Source organism: Canis lupus, chromosome 22, assembly GCF_003254725.2.
Source record: "Canis lupus dingo isolate Sandy chromosome 22, ASM325472v2, whole genome shotgun sequence".
Lineage (NCBI taxonomy): Eukaryota > Metazoa > Chordata > Mammalia > Carnivora > Canidae > Canis > Canis lupus.
The window spans coordinates 31168079-31188071 of record NC_064264.1 but is presented as its reverse complement, the minus strand read 5'-3'; the positions used below and the strand labels follow the sequence as shown (position 1 = coordinate 31188071).

Genomic DNA, 19993 nt, shown 5'->3' with positions numbered 1-19993 from the left:
ACTGGACAAAATGTTATATATCTTGAAGAGAAAAAAGGCCAGAAAGGTTTGTATCACTTAAGGAATCTTTAGAATTAACTTGTAAACTAATCTTATCATGTGTATTTCCTTTCATGTAAATTACTGCATCCTATCATGTTGAACTATTATCCTGAAATAGAATTATGTTGAAATCCCAAGCAGGGAATACAAATCCCATACTAGTAAGAAATATTTTAAGGAATTCTTTATCTTCCATTAAAGCCCATGGCCCAGGAGCCCTGAGCAAGGCCTTGAACACTAGGTTTCTGACACAAAGCTGTTGATTTTGAGTCCATCACTGGCTGTCTCAATGGTAGAAAAATGAATTACATTTTTTAAGTTAAATAGAAAAAAAATAGATAAAAGAGTTCCATGAACCTCACCTTTGGTTAGTTCTGTTTGTTTCAGGAGCTACTTGGATGAGGCTGTCAAGACTTTGACCCCTTTAAAACATGGAAAAAATGATCAGATCAGTGGTTGATTTACAACACATGGTTGCAAATATTTATTAAAACCAAGAAACATTTTTATAAAATATTCTATTATAAAATATTTAGGAATACAGAAATCATCTCAGAGGACTGGAGTTTTTCAGTGCTATGGAATATATATTTTTGGACCTAACTACTGCTGCATAGAAATAAACAATAACCAGTGGTTTTAGAAAATTCATGATGTGCCGGCACTGTTCAAGTGATTTACATGATTTATATAATTGAATCCTCACATTAATCAGTCAATATAGGAAGTTTTATCATCCCATTTTCTCAAAGGGAAAAACTGAGACATACAAAGATTAAGTGAAACCAAAGTGCTCTAACTCAAGAGCACTTGCTCTTTCCATGATACCAACCATTGTATTGGCATTTAGTAAATTGAATTTTCATTGAAATGACAAGACAGCACCTGGTCCAAGTTCCTTATTAGAGGACAAGGAAACTGAAGCCCAAATAGAAGTGGCCAATCTCATTTTGCACCGTTAGTGAGGGCAGGGCCAAGGCCTAGACCCACATCTATGGTCTATCATCCAATTCTTTTTCCCCACTCCTGTGCCATATTCTGCTTAAGAAAAATAAAGAAATCAATGAATAAAGTGTCTTGTCATTCTTGGAAATCAACTGTGCATCTAATTAACCAAAGGTTACCCCCATTATACTAAGAATCAGTTGACCAAAATCTTCAATATTTTAGATATGATGTCATGGAGGTCACCTGGCTTTTATTGGAGTTCAGTGTCAGTCTGCTAAAATGTTATTTTAATTATATTTTTAAGCATGGGTATGTGTGAAACAAAAAAACAAGAAGCATATCAAATCTTACCCTTGCACACTTTTTCCTGTTTGTGGAACCACTTTGATGAGGTTATCAAGGTCTTTGGAACTTAAAAACGAAAAACAAAACAAAACAAAATGATAAGTAAAAATACAATTAAATCAACTAAGAATTTATTTAAAAGATATATATGCTCAAGATGAATTTTGCTATTAAGTTTTGAGAAAAATAAATACCAGTCTTTGTCCATAATTTTAAAAAGTACAAATTTTGACCTCCATACAAATCATCACTATATGGCTCAGATTCCTATTTACCCTCTAAATAAAATCATAACATTAGGGCAATATTAAGTTTTTTTAAAAATCAGGAACTATGTAATGATTTGCCAAAATTTTTCACCTGCCCCCCACAGTATTCCATTGAACACTATAGCTGTCACTAAACTATATTTTGTTAATAATTTCCATTTATAGAGCCTTCTTGCTTTAAAGGGATTTTATATCCATTATTTCACTTGATCCTTATAACAATCAAGTGACAAAGGTATAACAGTTATAAAGGATCATCATTTTATAACTTAAGAAGCCTCAGCCCACAGTGTCCAAGGAACTTGCTCAAAGGCACCCAGCTGGGAAGTAATGGATTTCAGATTTTCTGGTTCCAATCCAAAGATTTTTTTTCCACACAGTTTTTCTGATGAGTGCCACAAATCAATGAAGACAGAGGAGGAGAAGAAAGATAAGACATAATCTTCACCCTGTGTTACTTCTGTTTCCTTCAGGAGTCACTTGAATAAGATTGTCAAGGCTCTGGCCCCTGTAAAACATTGAAGAAAAATGATAAGGTTAATGATAGATTACTACCAAATGAAAAAACAGGATAAACACTTACTGAGATCATGCCAAAAAATGGAAGATTGTTAAAGGTGACTATGCAGAAGTATGTAGGGATATATACATCTCTGAGGCTCAATGAGACAATATTTTAATCTTGGAGCTTTTAGGCCAGTTACAAACACTGTATTGGAACTCTATGTCTATTATCATTCATTTAATGCTATGCTCTTAACCTTTGCCAGGTGTACTGAACATTTTGTAATAGTCTATATATGCATCTCATGGAACATTCCAGAAAGTACATCCTCTTAATGTCAACCTCCAACATGCTGTGGGAATTTAAAATCAACTTTGGATAATCTATATTTTGTAAAATTGACATTCATTAGCAGGTTTTCTATTCATAGAATTGGATTAAGACTAATAAGCCAATTTATTAATGTCCATGTTATACAACCTGGTGTCTGTGTCTGGTACTTGTAACTATGTGTTAAAACTACAAATTTTGACTAATTGTGTTGGCAACAAACAATAGGAAGATTAAAATCTATAGAGTTCTGAAATGTATATTATATTTACTATAATAAAAAACTCCATGTAGTCACTAAAAGCATCAGTATTTTGTTGTTACCCTTCAATATATTCTGTTTCTGATCTTAGTGGAATTTTGCTTTTCTTATTGTTTCTATGTGTTTTCCATATTCACAGCACAAGTCAATGCCCCTCTGATCTACAGAGGATGCCACATGGGTAAAGGATATCTGCAGAAGGTACACCCTGTTTGTCCATGCCCCGTGGCCCTACTAAGATTGTATCAGAAAGTCTCTGAGGTTGCATCTCTACAATATCAAAGATACAGATATTTGGAAACATCCAGATGTTGACTCAAGTTTTTACTTGTATCCAGATGTCTGAGAATGTATATGCCCAGGCTAAAAGCAGCAATAAAAAAATGAGGACCTTTTCCATGCAAAATGAAACAATTGACCCAACAGAAGCAACTATTCTGCCCCGGAATATCCTTGTTGATGTTTTTTACCTCTCCTAGATTTTTGCCTAAATGAAATATGTGAGATTTGAATGCCAGAGTCTGAGAAAAACAATCCCAGGATTCTGTTTTCCAGATTTGAGTACTAAAACAAAATAAAATAAAATAACACAACAATAAGCATTGTGACGCCTCCTTTGTAATACTTGTGTTGATTCTGGAGTTCACTTTGATTATTTTGCCAAGAACTTGATCTCTTTAAACATATTAAATAGAGCACATGTAAGTGGGAGTTTGTTTAAATCTCAAAGTAAATAAAATCAATAAAGAAGAGTGTGCTAATTAATGTAATAATTTAAAATAACATTTTGAGCTAAATGGTGAATCAAAGCTTCATACTATATAAGTCCCCAGTACTCATTCATTCTTTCAATTTACAATTAGTTATGGAAACCTGTAAATAATACAGACATAGGCTTATGCCTCATGAGCCTTCCATTCTAACTTGGGAAGAGGCAAGCAATATACAACCAAGCATATAAATGAATGTCACAATTCCAGATAACAATACATACTCTGAAGAAAATAAGAAGGAGTGCCTGATGCCTATGTTGCTGGGGTTGGAGGAGGGGGTGGTGACAATTATAGTCAATGGTCAGAAATGACAATGTGGGGTAAAGCAGTCCAAAGTGGGAATAGCATATGCAGAACTCATAAGGCAGAAATGAGACAGGAATAGGAAAAAAGATTAATTTGGCTGGACTGTATTGAACAAGTAAGAGACCATTGCTGAAGGTTAGAATTGTATTCTACTTGAAATGGAAAAACCTTGTAATTTTTTAATAAGAGAGGGAGCATGATTTACTTTTACTTTTAAAAGATCTACAGAACTTAATCATGTGTACTGAAAGAAAAAGACAATTAGGGTCCCTAAAAGCTCTCAGGAAGTATGCACACAAATACACACACACACAATGCATACTCCCAAACATATGGACACGAATGCACACACATAGACATCCATGTACATATGAATTAATATGCATGCAAAAGCATACAGATATACATATATTCATGCACATACAAGCATGTGTGCACTTTTATGCAATCACACAAGGACAATTGCAAAGACATGCACACACCCATATGCATGTGTACTGGCATACATACAAAGGCACATCGACATATATACATACACTCATGCAAACACACACACAAACATTTGCATGTATACACATGTGCAACATAGACATTCACACAGACACACACCAACATATAAAAAATAACAGGTGGTTATTTGAAATACTCTTTTAAATAAAAATTAGAAAGGAAAACAGATTTTTCTTGGAGAGTCAAAGTAAATTAAATATTTAAACAGTATCTAAATCACTAAGAGAACATAATTCATCTGAATCTTTACTATTGCTAACAATTACTTGTATCTACTATGTGCCAGGCATGATGATAGTGTTATGATCTCTATTTTGTGGATGAGTAAATTGAAGCTTGAGGACACAGCTATCAAGTGACCAAGTCAGAATTTGAACAGAATTTGGACTCCCCATTCACATTCACTACCTTGAGTTATCTTCCTGGACTACACAGATAGCCAGGGAAATCAACACTTTCTTCTCAGTTTATTGGGTGCAAATACAGGTGTCTAACTCCCTGAGTCTCTGGGCCTCCCACCATTTCATGCTGCTGAGAACAGGATAGCCTGACAGTGTGCACCGCAGCTTTTCAGCTGAGCCCTTGCTCTGCTGACTGGGCCTGCAGGCATCAGTGACACATTTTAGAATCAACTAATAATATCATGAACTGAGTTAACTGAATGGAAAGAAGTTCAAAGGAAACCACATGGAGTTATTTGGTGTCCTGTTTTTCAGCAACATACCAACAAGCTCAGTTTCAAATATATCCCATCTGCTTTTTAAAAAATAAATAGCAGGAGAACATAAGCTTTCCAGATTTACTTGACAGTTCATGGGTAGTAGGACTCTTTTAATGAACTACACTTTGTTAAACTCTTCATCTTTAAACATACACTACACTATGTAGACATAGATATGCTACACACAAATACACTACACATGCACACATTCACACACAAACATATCCACATGCATCCATTTATATATATTTATACTGTGTATACATACACGTACACTTATGTATATACATACATTTTTTTTGATGGTTAATTTCATATGTTGACTGGGTCACAAAGTGCCTACATTTAGTCAAACATTATACTGGATATGCCTGTGAGGGTGTTTTAGGGTGAGATTAACATTTAAATCTAGACTGAGTAAAGTATATGGTCCTCCCTAACACACGGGCCACAACCAATCCACTGAGGATTGGAATAGAGCAAAAAGGGTATGTTAGAAGGGAGTTTGCCTGACTGCTTGACCTAAGACATCTCCTTCTGGTGTTGAAAGTTAAACCATCAGCCCTCCTGGTCCTTAGGCATTTGGATTTGGACAGGAATTGCATCACTGGCTCTCCTTGGTGTCCAGTTTGCAAACTACAAATCTTGGGACTTCTTAGCTCTTGTAAGAGCATAAGCCAATCCCTTATAATAAATCTCTTTCTAAATATATACATGCCCTATTGTTTCAGTTTCTCTGGAGAACCCTGATTAATATACATATATACTCTTATACATACACACTATTTATAATACACAAATACATTTATATAAACACATACTACTTACACATACACACATATACACTTATACACACACACACACACACACACGGAAAGAAATAATTTAACTCAATAGAGGAGCTCATTCAAATTCCCATTTAATTTCTCAAAATCTACCTGATAGTAAATGTTACCCAAAAATAAAATGCAAAAGATCACTTCTGAGTATCACTTGTATAAAATTACTTATTGTGATATGTTTGGGGAAAAGAGAACTTATTTGAATTTTAATTTACCCTCCTGAATAAAAGCACTCAAGATTCCAATGTGCTTATAAGTGCCAAAGGGAAGGGGGAAGCTTTAAATATCTTACCTCTTGATATTTTTATTTGTTTCAGGATTCACTTTAATAAATCCATCGAGGTCTTGTTTTCTTTGAATAAAGAACTGAGTTTTAATGAATGTTATTAAGTAAAACACTAATAAACTGAATAATGATTAGAGAAGTAATGTGAGTCAAATTAAGTTCTATACCAGATCCAGAGAGAATATAAATTTCTACTCAACAAATCAGATATAATTGCCTATTCGGTTTTTAAATAATAACAACAATATCAATAACAATAATATTTTTAAATGATAAGAATATATGTCTTCATATAAACTTTTTTCCTAACCCAAGTTTTTAAAAAATATAATTAGATTATGATAAACTACAAAGAGCAAGAAAAAAAATAGCTTACATGGTAGGAAAATTGACTCATTTCTCAGGGATACACATGTCACCCTCATTAAAATGCACTGAGTAATATCAAAAAGGAATAACCTGAACCCAAAAAAGTTAATACTGTAGAGGTTGGCAGAAGTATCGTGACTGCATGCCCTACTGACAGAGCCCTGAGGAGGAGAAAAAGTTGGGGAATTTCCTTACTCTTAATGGATATACCTGTTCAGCCCCTCCCTTCAGCTACTTTTTGAGACCCTCATCTTAAGAGAAGCTGATTTACAAGAGTTTTAGTCAAGCCTCACTTCTGCTATCTTTGTTACTTGGACCTTGAAAGTGTTGTCAAGACAATGCATTCTTTAGATACAAAGAAACTCATTTCTGTAAATCATCCATTAAACAAATTAAAGCCTAAAATCTGGTATAAAAGGCAACTGACTATCAAATACTAGGACAGTTCTTCAAAAAATAAGTGATTTTTTTTAAGGAACAAGAAAGGAAGGTCATATGGCCCACTGTTATTGTCTAAGTCCATGCTAATAAAATATGGTTATGAAGTTAAAATGCCAAATCATTTTATCTTATTGATTGTTACTTACAGAAATCAGACTTAAAGACACTAATAATGCTTACAGAGTAGCATTTTCACTTCCTTTGGGATTTGCTCTGATAAGATTATCAAGGTCTTCACCTCTTAAAAAAAAGTTTAGATCAGTTTCAAAGTATTTTCAGAGTGTTATATATAAATAGACATTCCATATTATTGATGATTAGTTGAAAGCTTTTGGAGAAAATTATTATATAGATATTAATTTGGGGATCCCTGGGTGGCTGCAGCGGTTGGGTGCCTGCCTTTGGCCCAGGGCGCGATCCTGGAGACCCGGGATCGAATCCCACGTCGGGCTCCCAGTGCATGGAGCCTGCTTCTCCCTCTGCCTGTGTCTCTGCCTCTCTCTCTCTCTCTGTAACTATCATAAATAAATAAAAAATTTAAAAAAAGATATTAATTTTATTATAAAAATTGCCTATCAATAATATAGTTAAATTAATCTCTGGGATTTTATATTAGCCAAATGTAAATTTAGATAAAATCCATTGTAGACCCTCCAAAGTAAAAATCAGGGTGACAAGGATCAGACAAAAGACAGAAGGCAAAATCAAAGATGTGACTCCCTCAATATTACTAAGAAGATCACGCAGTGGAACTTGGGAGAAAACAAACAAGATGCAGAAACATCAAAACAGTTCTCACCCTCTCCTAGTTTTATCTCTCCTAGCATTCACTTTGATAATCGTTTCGAGATCTTGGCTTCTTTAGAAAAACAAAAACAAAAACACGAAAATCTTGTGTCACTTAGGTTATATTCAGTTTTTTTCTGAAATCTGTACAAACAAGAATGTCCCTGAAAGGATATCAGATGTTTCCAGGCCAAATGGCCAGAAATACTTGGATTTAATTATCCTCAACATAGCCTTATTAATTTCCACAGCAGTACTTGGTTTAAATCAGTTTAGAAGAACTTCCCAGCATACCTCTCACTTTGCAATTTGTCCTTCATATTTCTTAATTTAAATATAAAACTTGGCTGTGTTTTAATTGTTTAAGAAAATACAGAATAAGGGATTATGTAACAGATTTCCTGCACTTCAATGTAACAAACGTGGTCCTACGGAAACAGCATTCCTCATATTCCTTTGCTTACTCTCTGAGAGGCCTATAAAGTGCAACAGTTCATCTGTGACCAAGGAAGGTATAATACTCCCATTTCTAATGAGGTATGAAAAATCAACTTGAAAAAAGAGAGCCTCAGCAAGATATCCTTTCTCATTTTTGTCAGTCCTTTGATTAATTTTAGTAAGACCTCCAAGGCCTTGGTTCCTTCACAACATTGGAGCAGGGAGGACAGCAAAGCAAAAGAGAGAGAGGAGAGAGAGTAACTCAATCTCTTGTGGCAACAGCATATTTCTCACCACGGGACTAAGATATTAGCAGTACCTAAAGCCTCAGAAGTCTTTAGAAAATTTTAATATAAGTGGCTCTTTTCATGCAAAATGCTGATGAGATACGCTAAATATTCTAATAGTAAGGTCCCAGTCATTACTCTGTTGTGACTAAATCATTTTAATGAAATACTTTTTAATACAATAATAAACATTCTTGCTATTTAGAACTGAGTTGTCTTGACAGTTTATACAAAGTTATAATCTTGAGGTTACTTTTATTAGTATGCATTATAGCACTAGAGACCAGTATCAGTGTACAAAGGAGATCTGGATTCAATTCCTAATTCTGATTTTAATACGGTTTGTGACCATGTTCTTTCACTTCTCTGCACCAAGTTTTCTCACCACAAGGAATGGAATTAGACTATGCCATCTTAAGGTCCTTTTTTCTCTAATATTTTATTCTTCATGTTCTCAAAAGACATAATGGTCAAAGAGCCTGACCTGTGGATTGAGGCCAAGCTATTACAAACTCTTTATTTTTTTTATTTTTAAAGTAAATGTAACAGTTTTCTTTTAAAAAAAAAGATTATTTATTTTAGAGAGAGAACAAGCAAGAGAGAGCATGTGCAGGTTGGGAGAAGGGCAGAGGAAAAGGGATAGAATCTCAAGCAGATCCCTTGCTGGGTGTGGAGCCCGATGCAGGACTCCATTTCACAACCCTGAGATCATGATCTAAGCCAAAATTGAGAGTCCAGTGCTCAACTGACTGAGCCACCCAGGAGTCTCAGTAAATTTGTTTTTAATTGAAATAGAGTTGACACACAATGTTCACATTAGTTGCAGGTGTACAACATAGTGATTCAACAACTCTATATGTGATACAATGTTCACCACAAGTATAGCTACCATCTTTCACCATATAATGCTATTTCAATACTATTAACTATATTCCCTACATTGTACCTTTTATCCTCGTGACTTACTCATTCCATAACTAGAAACTTGTATCTCCACTCCCCTTCACCCATTTTGCCCATCCCTACACTGACCTCCTGGCAACCATCATTTGGTTCTCTGAATTTATGTGCCTATTTCTGCTTTTTCTTTGTTTTAAGTTTCATATATAAGTGAGATCATATGGTATTTGTCTTTCCCTGTCTGACTTACTTCACCTGGCATAACTCCCTCTAGATGCATTCATGTTGTCACAGATGGCAAGATCTCATTCTTTTTTATGGCTAATATTCCAGGGTGTGTGTGTGTGTGTGTGTGTGTGTATGTGTGTATGTGCATGTGTGTGTGTGTGTGTGTGTGTGTGTATATATATATCACATTTTCTTTATCATTAAAATATTTTAATAGTAAAAGTTCCCTTCAAGTCTCAGGTTGTGCTTTCTTTGTCCTTTCAGGGATGGTTGGTGGGAAGCTAACTTTAATACATTTGTTGATATATTGCCTTCTCTAAACATAAAAATCATTCATATCAGGGGTGGAAATCAGATGGTCAACATTTTAAATCTAGACCCTTTGGAGATTTAGACATGTCATTTTTAGTAAAAAGTTCAAGGTCCTGAAGTACCTTGGAAAGGCAGGAATAGCTCTAGAATGGCTCCAGTGATTTATATAAGACTACAAACAAGAAACCTTTCCATGCAAATAGTTTAAAGCTATTAGAGAATATCAAAGTTAATCCCTCTAAATCCCCCAATTGTCCAGGTGTTGCCCTTTGCCATTTTTATCTGTCTCGTATTTCACTGTGATAAGGCTATTGACATTCTAGCATCTTTCAGAGAAACTAAAGAGAAAGAAGGCAGAGAGAAAGGGCAAGAAGAAGGTAAAAGGGCTATGGACTCACTCTACTACATCAATGAGTTCAGTCATTACTACATCAAAAAGCCAATTGCACATTACAGATCACATCTCTTTTCTCCTCTTTATCAGCCCAGAAATGATTTACTTGAGATACTCATCCTAAATTTTCTATTTTCTATCACTTTTGTGGACCCTTCCCAATTTCATTTCTTAAATATCTGAAATCTCATCTTTTCCTATAAAGCTCATATAACCATTCACAGAGAATTGACTATTTTCCCCCTTCACCTGTCCTCCATGTGAAGAAAAAATTTTACCTGTAATAATACTTACATGTTTATATTATAATATATTATTAATAAGGATTCAGTATCTGTGAAATTATTATTGCCAATAATTTTCACCACATAGACTTTAAGTGTTCTACATCAGATAGAGTTGAGAATGCATCTGCCAAGATTGGCTTGGAAAGCTAGAATACCATTCTGTGCACAGACTGGCACAGATAAATGGCTTTAAAAGATAATCAAGACAATAGAAATAATTATCATATAAGGAAGGCAAATTAAATGACTAATCAAGTACAAGGTAAACAGCCAACCTGGTAGGAAAAACAGAAATCTCCTAAATCTTTACCCTTTGTCATTCTTGACTATTCTATGATTTTCTTTAATAAAACTTTCAAGAGTTTTGTTTCTTTCCATATAAAAATATATCAAAATCTAAGTCAATTTTCTAGGACATCAGTATCAGCCTAGAACTAAAAATCAGTCTCTTAAATTAAGCTATTGATTTAGTTATTAATCATTCACTAACCCTTTTTTATGATCTAAAACAAGTAAAAGCATGACTCTTGACCCTGAGATATTTACAAATATATATGAGATATACATTTGAAGTGACTCAATCAAGATTCCAACTGAAAAGTGCCTTGAAGTATTATAAAGACTTCAGTGGTGAGAGACTATGCTCCCAGCATCAAAATATCTTAGAATGAATATATTTAGTTCATAAACCAGCCTATTGTCCACCACTTGTAATAGTCAGCTAGAGTTCCTTCATTTTTAAATACAAAACGGAATGTGAAGATCATCTAGGTCATGCCCTTCATTTTATAGGATGAGGAAACAGCAGGCTCCAGAGGTTAAGTGATTTGCCCAGGGTCATCCAGATTGATGTAAGTGGCAGATGCAGCACCAAGATATCCACTCATCTCCTGATCCTCCCCCCCCCCCCCCGCCCCATACAGGACCTGTTCCACCAGTCTGCTTTGCCCCTTGTCCTGAGCAGGAGGTCATATCCAGGAAATAGCATATAGTTTAGGACTCAATCAAAGAGGCCCATAAGAGTCTTAGTCAAATCTTACCCTTTGCCATCTTTGTCTGTTCGAGTATTCATAAAAATGAGATTTTCAAGGCTTTTGGCTCTGTAAACACAAAGAAATTCAAATAAAAGACTACCTGCTGAAATAAAATTATGTGGTATCTTAAGAGGTCAGATACAATAAACATTCTTCATGAACTGCTCATTTACTCTTATTGAATGGAAGAGTAGAAATCCTTCTAGGCAATTATGTCTGAGCTAAATGTACAATACTGAGAGCACTACTCCATCTGTTAGTACATTTCCATGCCAGAGGATACAACTCCCTTCCAGTGAATGTCTGAAAAGATAAAGCAAGCAATCTGGAAGATCATATTTTCAGGTTAGGGACAGATGCACTTACCTTTTCTCTGTTTGCTCTGCCCTAGGATTTGCTCTGAAGAGACCATCAAGACCTTGATTTCTTTAAATGTATTGAATAAAAAACCTCATTAGTGTTAACAACACACAGTTAACTTTATAGAAACAGAGACCAGTTTATATTTCTATACATAGACAGGAAATAGAAACTGGGTGGGTAAGATGAGCCCTAATTCTTGAAATTGCTATATTCCAAATAGATATTTTCATAGACTCAAAATTTAAATTTCAGTGGACCTCAGAAAAATAAGACAAAAGATATGAACTGGGTATTCACAAACAGCCAATAGGTCCTCGATGTGTTGCTTGGATTCAGTATTTAGTTTTTAGTGTGAGCCAATGCTTACAAAGATGGCTATGACATATCAAAACCTGGATTTTCAAGATATCCTGAAAATATTCTGTAATATGGGGTTCAAATTCTCACATTGCACCTGTTAGCAGCTGAGAAACAGCCAGACACTTTGGACAGGGCACTCCTCTGTGTTCCATACAATCGGGCCCTTCCCACTATTGGAGTCTGGGATCCTTGATCTAATACCCACTCTCTTCATAGATGAAGAAACCGAAAAGCAGCAATTTAAATAAGTTGTTGATAGTCAATCATAAGATCACTACTGTCAGAACAGGGTATGAAAACCACACCTCTTGAAGTTCAGATCAATTGGTTCATTTGACATTTGTGTTATTTCTCTGTCTCTCTGGCTCCTACCCATGTAACATGTTAGTAGGCAAAGTAACAGAGAGATAGCAAGAACTGCACACACTTCCAACCCAAACCTCAATTGTTATAATTTTTAAAGCGTGCAATTATAAATGATTCAAAATTAAGGAGATAAGGTTGACTAAGATAATAAGTGGCTTTTGTAAAGTGTAAAATTGAAAGCATTCAGTGACCAAACTAAACTCTGTCCACATATGAATATGTTAATATTTCGAAAAGAGAACTGTGATTATTTATATCACTGCCTTACTAAATAGAGTATGAAAATAAAAAACACTTTAATATTAGTATCTTTAGATTGTAATAACCATTCATAGTAGTGGTGAAATGATAATGATTCCTGCAAGCTTTTTATTCAAGATTTGTAGGCTACTTTTAACTCACCCAGGATATGGATCCTCATGCTCAAATACTAAAAAGACATGAGAAGTCATGATATACAATTCAATAATAAAGCAAAAAATGGATGTTTTTAAGACTTACCTATTCAAACTTTTCTTCATTTTTATGAGGTTATCCAATTCTTCACTTTTGGAAGAAAAAAACAACAAACAAAACCTCACATCAGCCCAAAGGGCAGGTCCATCTTAAGTCTGAAATACCACAAAAATCTCATATATCCTTCAAGGTTCTCTTCAAATGCCTCTTCCTCAAAACAATTCCCAGTCTTCCAACAGAATAGAGTCCTCTATGTTTTCAGAAACTTTGCTGCATTTTGTTTTCACTTCCTTTCTAGCACTTACACTACTATATTTTGTCATGTAGCAACTTGTCTCATGTTAATGTTCCTGCTCCTACATCTCTCTCTTCCTTTCTCTCTCACACACATACATACACACCACTTAAAATTTTGCACTATGTTTTACATTGGATCCTCTTCAGTCTTTAATTCTGTATCCTTTATACAGTAAATATTTAATACAGGTTTTTAATTGAATCAACAAATATAGGTACACTGACTAGAGATTCTATCTTTACATAATGTATCTGCACAAAGTAGCTATTGAAAAACACCTGTTCATCAGTAAGTCAGCACTTTCTTAAATTGTGATCTTCCCTCATTTGAAGTCCACTAAATTTGTTATCTTGTTTCTGTATTTGAGAACTACAACTTTCTGGCTGCTTCTTGAGGAGCAACCTGTTTAAGCTAAACCCTGGGTTCCAGAACATCCCTTAGGGTCACCTGAGTTCAGGTCTCTCCCTCAAGAAGGCAGCCTCAGTGGGTTTCTGGTTTCTGTTTGCTCCTCGCAGCATATTCTCTCTTCCATATTTCTGTCATCCCTTTGCCCCCATTTCTCTTGCCCTCCTGGTCCAGTTTTTAGATCACAAATCATGGTTTTCCCTTCTTCTTGCTCTAGAATACACATTTCCCACACTTTCTCAATGTTCCTTTTTCTTCTGAGTCATCACTGGTACTGACCAGGAAGCCATGAGGCCAAGTAACTCAGGAGTTACATATTCAGAGTCCCAGGTCAGGGATACATGGAGCTTAACCCAGGATTTACCAATTATGAATTGATGACTCTGGATGAATTACCTAACCTCTTCCTGCTTCAATTTTTCCACCTGTCGAACAAGAATACTAATTGTACCCACCTGAGAAAAAAATCAATAAGCTAATGAATGAGTACATAGTGTGAAGCATATCTGGCAAGTCAAAAACTCTCAATTAATTTTGTCCATTATAGTAACAGTTCCCAGTCTACTAAATTTTTCATTTAATAAATGCTTGCTATATTTATTTTTTAAACTGCCTTTAGAGACATCAAGAGTTTGGCTCAGGCTAGAGAGGTATAGTTGCTGAGCCATTTATGTGCTTTGAAGATGCCTGGCACAATGCCCCGCCAAAATAGCTCCTGGGGCAATCCTCTTAGAGACCCAAAAACACATAAAATTAACAGCCATCATATAGGTGAATCCTTTCAAGTAATGTTACATATTCAGTAGTAGGATTGAAGTCAGGTTAATACTGAAATATGAAAGTTGCTGACCCTGACAAAAAAATTAACATATCACTTAGTCCCCTGACACAATGCCTCACTGTTGTTAGTTGCTTGAAATTCCACCTCCTAGCTCTGAGAGTATGAATCTGTCCATGTCTCCAAGGAAAAGAGCAAACCTAAGAGTCCTGTAAAATTGTAGTCCCAGAATTTCTGATTAGTATGAATTACAATGATGTAATTATCAGGATTTGGGGTTTTTACAAACAGATTGGCATAAATCATGAGAAGACACTCTGTGATAAATTAAATAAAATGGAGACAATGTTCTGAATAAGGAATGTGGACTTTTAAAATGACCTTACATTGATGAAAGCTTTGGATATTAAATTTCACCATTGCAGGTGCAATAAATTAAATGTTCTTAATCAGATAGGAGTGACAGTTCACAAAGGAATATCACCAAGAACAGTTAGGTGAATAAAGCTATTTCTAGTCCCTACAGATAGTCCACAGTAATGATAGTTGGGTATGTTGATCCAATAAACATTTCCCCTGGTCGCTGACAGAGCAGTAACTTTTCCCTGTGGAGAACACATCCCACTCCCATTGTGGAATTTGTGTACTATGCCTACAGAGAGGGAACAGGACTAACTGTAGTCCTCATTGTTTTTGTTGGATTTGTGCCAAACCACAATTTCCCTTCAGCATCATTCACCCATCTCTCCTTCAAAAACCACTCTCACTCACCAAAAAACTATTCAATCCCTTTTAAAAACAAAATGCTATCTCAAAAAAAGTAAAAAAGTAAAATTAGAGATCTAGACACTTAAATAAGAGAAGTGGAAATGAAACATCCGGGATACTTTCTGGAGTTCCTGTCTGGATTCAGAGCTCCAATCAGTTTCATTTGCACAGAAGGGCTATGTGTTACTTCTGTTTTTTCACTTCTTTTGACTAGGACTACAATCCTTAATCTTGCTTAGCATTGCTGAAGTCCATGAGCAAGGAGAATTTTTGCAGGAATGGGATTTAAACTATGGAATGTTTATACTCCAGGTTTCCTGCTGTTCACTATTCTTTACCACAATCTATTATATAAGCACCTACTTTACACAAAGCATCATGTCAGACTCTGCAAATGACTTATGGTCAATAGGACAAAATATTTCCTCTAAGAGATTAAAGAAATGATAGAGAAGATAAGATATTTGCATAGATTCCATGAAATAACAACAAATACGATTAGCTGTTATAACACATAAATAGTGGGACTCTGATAGCTTAGTGAAACAGAAGTCACATCTCACTGAATCATTCTGGGAAGACTTCACAGAAGAGGTGATATCTGATCTAGATCTTGAAAAATAAGTAGGACTTGAATGGATATGGTGGCCTTGAAGTTAGGAAAGGCTGCCACATGGGTGGAATGGCATAAACAAAGGCACAATGTCTGGAGACTGTAGAAAGAAAGTAGTTTAATTTGGTATTCCATGTAGGGTAAATATAAGGGTGAAGTCAGAAATAACTCTCGAATGTTAGGTTGGAGCCACGTTTACAAAGGTTAGATGTAACTGAACAGGCAATGGGGAGCCATTAAAGTAATTGTTCAACAGAATTTTAGAAAGAAAGTTCTGGCACTAATGGGGTAGTAATGGTTTAGGGGAGAGGAGACTGAAGGAATACAAGTAAATCTGCATAGCTACTCTAAAAACCTATGATGGAGTTGATGAGGGTTTGCACTGGGGTGAGGCCATGTGGGCAAGTGGAGAATTTTACAAATTTAATGCATATATGCCTGATACTACATTGAGGGGGAAGACATGGAAGAATTAAGAATGATTCCAGAAAGGTGAGGTTGGCTGAAGGAAAGAACAGAAAGAAGTTTGGAAAGAATGCATTTGGGAAGGAAGGTAAATATGGCCTAGGACATTCTAAATGAGGATTCTAGGAAGACAGATAAGATCTGAGCTAGTAGCATAAATACAGGACAAAGACTTGGAATAAGGTCAAAACCACAGACAGCTGAGGTGATGGAGATGAGAGTATAATCATCAAAATACAAAGCTGAGGAAGAAGAGTAACCCCGTATCCATGAGTGAGATCAATGTCAGTCTCACTCACTTTTCAGGGACATTTATCTAGAGAAACTGATTCTTTCTTCTTTTAAATTGTATATAGTAAACAGGGATTTTGTTTATATTTGGAACTTTTAAAGGCACTGGTTAAGCTTTTTTGAAATAGAAAGAAAGGAAAAATACAAGCTCAAAAGCTCTGAGCTCTTACCCCTTGTTAGTTTTCTGAAGTGAAGTGGCCACTTTAACGATATTCTCGAGATCCTGAGTCCTTCAAAGGATGAAAAATAAATGCAAGTCAATGATAGTAGAGCTATCCTTGAAGTGGCTAGAAAATTTTACATTTTCAGTAAAGAAAACAATAGTCCGTGTGTTCAGGAATTATTGAGTTTAACTGCATGATGAAATAGTTCTCATATCACCGTGCGCACACACATACATACACACACACATACACACACACACACACATCAGTCATTTAACTGGGCATTGGCTCTGCCATCTAGTGTTCACTGAAATAACTACAGTTTCTCCTAAACACATTGGCTTCTCCCAAGTTCTGTACTTAAGAAAGGATATGGAAAAAAGCAGAGCTAACTACACAAGTAAACACAGCTGTGTGTTCAGAGGTGTTTCTAGTATACTAGAGTCAATGAGCATTAAGCAACATGTCCAGATGATTAATTCATCCCTCACATGCAGTGAAAATATCTGCCTTCTTAGACTTACAAAGCAAAAGAACGTACATTTTAAACTATAGGGTAAGTGGAAACACCTGACACATACAGGGCTCAAATCCACACGAATTCCTCTAGATCATGCAAAGAAATAATTGGGAAAATCCTTATTGGCATTCCTGTAATTAAGACCTATGTTTCCCAAACAATGTTTCATAGAAGGTTAAGAGGGTTACATGAAAAAAGAATTTTGCAGTCAAGTCAATTTGGGAAATACAACCAACTTTTGGAGATTCAGAATGTATATAAGCACACTGAAGGTTCTGAGAAGTCCTGTGGTAGAGAACTCTATTTAATTGTGTCTCCCAAATGGGTTGGCCATTAAGCCCTTCTTTCACAGAATATACATTGACATCTTATGGCACATGGGACTCAGCTTGGGCAATGCAAAGATACAGTTGCACTTCAAGTAACTAAATACAAGGGAAACATGATTCTCCCCAAAGGTAAGGGTATTTATGTGATATATGTTTCAAACTGGGACTTTTCTGATGGTCAAGGGACAAAACAACAACAAAAAAACAAAAAACAAAAAGTATGTAAGTTCTGCACTTTGAAAAATTGGTTGGTCATAATGGATAAGATGGTAAATTTAATGGTATGTTTTTTAACATAATAATTAGAAACTTGTTTATCATATTGATAAGCAATAGCATCATTTAAAACTGATATCAAAATAGTGGTTTCTTTAAAAAATAAAAAATAAAAATAGGATATAACCAAAATGCATACTATACCAGATGGGATGTGCAAGACAACAGGCATAAATCAGGACTGTCATGGGGAAACCTGACCCAAAGATCAATACAATTTGTGAGGCTTTTCCTGATGATGTGGATAGAACTGGATATGGCCTAATTATACAGCTAATTCTAGCAAAGCTTTTGTAGAGCAAGTTCAATCAAATGACTACATTTCCACCTATACATTTAAATATCAACACAACTATATCACAGTCCTTTGGACAAGTGCTGGGAATAAAAAGTATTTTCCTTTCTTAAGGTGTTTATTTTACTCTGCTATCACGGTCAGACAATGTTGGTTGTTTTCTTAATATAAAGCTTAGAATAGAAATCAAAGGAATAAAATTCTGTAGGTACACGAAAAAAATGTTTATTCCTCACTATATGGAAGCCAGCTGGAGAACTGATTTTGTCTATTTTATTATTAATTGTCTGGCATTTTTAGGTATTCTAATTAGGCAAACATTGTACTTCCTACAGTTACATAGATATAGAGATCATTGTACCTTATACTTTTTTCAGTGGATCTGTTGGTTTCTGTATGTACACCTGGTTTAGTTGGACAAATCTGCCTATATTTTCAAAGTTAAAGATAATATCTGTTAGGTAAGAAAACACTTTTGTTAAATATACATTTTTAAGGAAACATTTATATTCAAAAAGATTACAGTGTGTTGAACCAAGAGCACCACTTAAGATAACAAACTTTACCTTAGCTCTTTCAGTTGGCTAGAACTCAACCATTTCTTATTTGAAAATCTGAAGTCCAATATAATAATTTTGCAATTTAGCCTATGTTTTAATACATTTTTAATCACTAGATATGCTTAGAAATATCTTTCCTAAATGTGTTTATGTTCATTTTTTATCTTAGTCTCCAATCATCAATAAGGCATTTTCATACGTATTTCTTAAGAATCTTTTTTGTTATCAGGAATCAAAGGAATGGTTTTTTCCTAAATATGTTACCCCCATTTGAATATGATCAAGGGACATATTTGCTGAAATAAGATGAGAAATTTTTTAAATTTCAATACACCTTCACACAATACACCTTCACACATGCTTCTTCTGTGAATGTGTGCACAAAACATACCCATGCTTTGCACAAAACAGGTCATAATTCATTTGCTTTCATTTCTTTAACTTCCTCATTTGGGCAAAATTTTCTGGAATGCCAGGTCTCACCTGTTCTCCCGTCTCAGCTGGTTAGGAGATGAAACAGGAGACCTGGGCTTTGGAGGTATTGGAGGGTGAACAGTTGGTTCCCTTTAAAACACATTGAGAATGACCACATTGAGTTGATAGAACAAGTTTATGGATATTAGATTCTGTCACAGTCTATGATATGAGGTTTTTTTCTGTTATTTTCCTAAGTATCTGATTGACCTACTTATACATTCTTGCTTGTTCTCAAAAAACTATATTCAACTATTTTTGTTCCCCTGAGGACATGTGTTAATTACATAGGAAACACTTTCCTTTCATATTCTTTCATTAAAATCATCTTGCTGTGATTAAAGTAATCAGGATTTAAAACATGCAAGTTGTCCTAATTTTATTTTTAAGATCACTAGAAGAAAGAAATTAAAGTAGTAAAAATGGATTAGACCAATTACCGTAAAATTTAGTTTTTTTTTGAGTTTACACAAGCTCACTGCTCTAGGGTCACTGATTTTAGACTAGAATTTAGATAATACTAAAGCCAATTTATTTAAGGCCCTCTAAAAAATCCAATTCAAATTAATATTTAATTTCTCATTACTATATTAAGGA

General features: G+C 35.0%; 1 protein-coding gene and 1 long non-coding RNA gene across 28 annotated transcripts in view; one reads left to right on the top strand and one right to left on the bottom strand.

Annotated features, from left to right (window-relative positions):
* LOC125753316 (uncharacterized) overlaps positions 1-3300 on the top strand; it is a 67418-nt gene extending 64118 nt beyond the window's left edge. Inside the window, exon 2 of the long non-coding RNA XR_007404861.1 lies at positions 2841-3300. This is a non-coding gene — a long non-coding RNA (uncharacterized LOC125753316). The remainder of the gene's footprint in view (positions 1-2840) is intronic.
* SCEL (sciellin) overlaps positions 1-19993 on the bottom strand; it is a 297125-nt gene that overhangs the window by 37007 nt on the left and 240125 nt on the right. For 24 of the 27 annotated variants that reach the window (XM_049099241.1, XM_049099237.1, XM_025440923.3 and 21 more), the window contains 11 exons: positions 19406-19486; positions 18724-18789; positions 16949-17008; positions 13206-13250; positions 11982-12041; positions 11622-11681; positions 7130-7189; positions 6146-6205; positions 2053-2112; positions 1342-1401; positions 405-464 (listed from right to left, as the gene is read on the bottom strand). In XM_049099241.1, coding sequence (XP_048955198.1) covers positions 405-464; positions 1342-1401; positions 2053-2112; positions 6146-6205; positions 7130-7189; positions 11622-11681; positions 11982-12041; positions 13206-13250; positions 16949-17008; positions 18724-18789; positions 19406-19486 — 672 coding nt within the window. The remainder of the gene's footprint in view (positions 1-404; positions 465-1341; positions 1402-2052; positions 2113-6145; positions 6206-7129; positions 7190-11621; positions 11682-11981; positions 12042-13205; positions 13251-16948; positions 17009-18723; positions 18790-19405; positions 19487-19993) is intronic. The other 3 variants (XM_049099251.1, XM_049099250.1, XM_049099254.1) reach the window with 3 other exon arrangements.